Source organism: Saccostrea echinata, unplaced genomic scaffold (assembly GCF_033153115.1).
Source record: "Saccostrea echinata isolate AGI-Se365-2 ecotype Australia unplaced genomic scaffold, CSIRO_AGI_Sech_v1 ptg000039l, whole genome shotgun sequence".
Taxonomy (NCBI): domain Eukaryota; kingdom Metazoa; phylum Mollusca; class Bivalvia; order Ostreida; family Ostreidae; genus Saccostrea; species Saccostrea echinata.
Window position 1 is genome coordinate 702,106 of NW_026889788.1, and position 3,882 is coordinate 705,987.

The following is a 3,882-nucleotide window of genomic DNA, read 5'->3' on the forward strand; positions in this document are numbered from 1 at the left end:
ATACTCAAATTCAAACACAAATGGCTGTTGTAAATGTACAGTGGTGTGATTTTGTTTTGTATTTAGAAGGTGATGTCACCCCTGGAAAACACAACATTTACACCGAAAGAATTTATTTTGATCCATCCCTGTGGAATTCATTGTTTGAAAAATCAAAGATATTTTTTGAAAGATTTTTATTGCCAAAGTTGCAAGGAATCTAATATCTGCTAATTCTTTATATGCTCTTTTTGTATGTTACTTGTTGTGATTAACTTTTTGGTTGCAAATATTTCATGCACATATATGTAGCTAGCTGCTTAGTTATTAATATCATAATATGCTATATAAAAGCATGCTCTTCGTGAATATAAATTAACTTGATGACAGTTGAAATACATATTGCATTGCATGTAATAATTTTTACAATAATATATGCTAATGCTTTATATGCTCCGTTTGTATGTGACCTGTTGCGATTAGCTTTTGGTTGCAAATATTTCATGCACATATATGTAGCTACTGCTGAATTATTAATATTATAATATGCTATATGATAGCATGCTCTCTGTGAAATATAAATTAGCTTTATGACACTTGAAATACATATTGTATTAATAATTTTCACATTAAAAATACTAGAATAAAATATTAATAAATATACAACATGAACAACTATATATACGAGTTGTATTGATTATCAACCTGACAAATTTCCAGCAAGTTATATTTTTGTAATTATCAAAAATTAACCAAGAAAAATTATTTTAAACATGTAGTGCATTTTCTTAATTTTTTTTTTTTTTTTTTTTTTGGAAATTCAATTACCTTCTAACTAATGGTGGCATTAAGTTGCATAAAAATGCTGCAACTTTTATCATCTGATTCATTATTGGTTTTAAAGACCATGGAATAATATTTCCAACAAGTCTGAATAATTTTAGTCTCTGGATGGCTCTTTCTACATGAATTCTAAGCTTGGCAATTTTTCTGGTTTGTTTTATTTCAATTACATTTAACAGTTTCTTTTTTCCCCAAGCACACTTTCTAGTAAAGGGGGGAATGTTTAGTGTAGCTTTTTTATTTGTTATCAAATCTCTAATTGTAAACCCACGATCAGCCATGATATCGTCATCTTCCTCAACAAAATCTAAAAATCCAGAATCATGTGAAATAAATCTGTCTGATACATTGCCACCATAAACCTTTGATACAAATATAAAAGTTCCTGAAGGGGATATAGCTAGTAGACATTTACCTGTATTCTTAGATTTGTAACTGCTGTATGTAGCTGCCTGAGCAGTAGGTGATCGAGGACGCTGAAAGAAAAACTCTGTGCAATCTTTAACTGCACGTGTGTTTGGATAATTTTTTCTGAAAGACATTGGCATATATTTTCTGACCTGATTTCTAGTTGGCCACCTTATTAGATACCCAAAAACATTTAACATGAAAGTAATCCATGTTATGAAAATTTGTGAAACTCTAGATTTTGATATTCCAAACACATCTGAAAGGCAAAATTCATAAATTCCTAAGCGTAAACGAACAAGTGTCAATATGAATTCATGAAAAAGAGACAGTTTTCTTGTCGGACCAGGTTTCTTGTGTCTGGGGGTTTTCTGGTAACCTTTTTCTTTGGCACTTACTTGGCCGGACCAATACTTAAGAGCATTTGGAAACAAGTATGTTGAATATTCCTAATAGCAGGGCAAGAGATGGTAAACCAGTATATGATCTAACATTTGCATCATTTTTTGTTATGTTTTCAACAAAAGCATCTCTTAAAAGTGATGATTTATCAGCTAATTTTGCTTTCAGATGTTTGTTCTCCTCACTCAACTTTGTAATGTCGTTCATGGTCAGTTCTGTCTGCATAGACATGTCTGCGACATTAGGTAGGCCCTGAGGTGCTGCTATGTAGGAGTGATCAGATGAAGGAGGACTTCTTTCAGTATCTTCAAACTTCTTTCCACTGATTAAAACTAAAAAATATATAAACTTACATAATTATTTTTCACTGTATTAAGTTTAATTCAAATAGTATATAAGAATTAAATATTTTGATGTCTTTTGTCTGATCAGAATAAATTTGTACCATTAGACTTTGCATCAGAAAGCTCTACTTCACCAACAACATATGGGATTGAGTTATCTTCATACATGCAGAACTCAGCTGAGGTTTCTGTAGATACTTCACAATGTTCCCTCAGTGGTTCAAACCCATCATTTACAGGCTGGTCTGTGTTACTGGAGTTACAAGTTGTTCTGTAATATAAATTATACTAAATTAAATACATTTATATACACATGTAAGAATGGACCTTGCATTTTTTTATATTTCCATGTAAACATGTACTTGCATGCATGAATACAAAAGGATTTTTTTTTATTTTTACTTAACATTTAAAATAATAGATTGATTTTTATGTCAGGCAATAATTTTATTGCGCATAAGTAGCATACTACAGTATATGTTTACAAAACCTTTCAAGTAGGATAATCATTTGAAATCACAAGATCGATCATGATCGATAGTTATGTCAGATTACTTTCAATTGTAAAAAGATTTGATGATTGTGCAAACCTTTTCTTAGATGACTCTTTAAAATTGTTGTAAGGAAAAAGCGTTGGTATGTCACACTCACTGTCGAAATGTAATGAGCATATTCGAGTATATTTGTTTGGGGTCCATGTCTTTTCTCGTCTGATCATTTTAATCCATAGATTTCGCTTTATTTTTCTCCGATTTTTTTGGTAACGAAAAAAAAATTACGTCTTTAAGATGAGGATACTTTGATAAATTTAATTGTTTCCGAGTAGACGAAGTGCACCCGGGCACACAACAATGATAAACCGGCATGTTGGTGATTACGATATATGCACAGTGTTTCCAATGTAAACTGTCCCACCTTCCGGTTTACGTGGAAACAAAACTCACCTCCGCGACGAAAGAGCGCATCAAGGGAAGTAATCTCGAAACTTGCGTATTCTACGGAGGGCAGAAATTTTACGTGACAGCGTTTTACACACATGGTCAATATGTACACTGTATTGTAAGGAATTATTTAAATAAACTCCGAGGATTTTTCATTTGATACAATGTCTAGTTTTTGGTTTGATACGCATAGATTAAATTCATGCTCAGAGAAATTTGATCTCTTTTGATTCGTACCGTCTAACATGCATTTAGTTTTTGTAGCATTTAGAACCATTTGATTCTGAGAACACCATTTTGCTATACAAGCTATATCCGTTGATAATGCATCTACAATAGTATGGAAATCTTTGCTGGATGCATGTAAAGTGGCATCATCTGCAAATAAGTCTATTTTGGATTTTGTAATACATAATGGAAGATCATTAATGTATAATAAAAACAGAAGAGGTCCTAGTATAGACCCTGTTGAACTCCCGCTGTGACTTGCTGATAAGATGAATGTTTGTTGGACAGATGGACACTTTGAAGTCTGTCACTTAAATATGATCGGAACCATTGTAAAGTTATTGCATCAAAATTATAACATTGTAGTTTTTTAAGTAGAATATCATGATTTACGAGGTCAAAAGCTTTACTGAAGTCAAGAAAAACAGTACCAAAAATTTTTCCTTTGTCCATTTCATTTAACCATTCATCTGTAATTTTTGTAAGGGCTGTAGTTCTCTGAAGCCTGATTGATATTCTACTATAAGATCAAAGTTCGTAAAAAGAGATCGTATATACTCTGCCACATGTTTTTCAATAATCTTGGATAATGTTGGTAAAATGGAAATGGGTCTATAGTTATTTGGATCTAATCTGTTTTCTTTTTTATAAACTGGAGTAACTTTTGCAAGTTTTAAACTCTCAGGGAAAATGCCAGATATGATACTTGTATTTATAATATGGGTCACAGGTTTATG

The 3,882-nt window shown here is 31.8% G+C and overlaps 1 protein-coding gene across 1 annotated transcript; it reads right to left on the reverse strand.

Moving 5' to 3' along the window:
* Window positions 1-787: 787 nt before the first annotated feature.
* Window positions 788-1,942, reverse strand: LOC133200422 (uncharacterized). The gene is made up of 2 exons (XM_061336223.1): window positions 1,383-1,942; window positions 788-1,298 (listed from the first exon to the last, which is right to left on the reverse strand). Exons 1-2 carry the CDS (start codon window positions 1,428-1,430, stop codon window positions 804-806), a joined length of 543 nt encoding a protein of 180 aa, XP_061192207.1. The 5' UTR covers window positions 1,431-1,942; the 3' UTR covers window positions 788-803.
* Window positions 1,943-3,882: the final 1,940 nt, after the last annotated feature.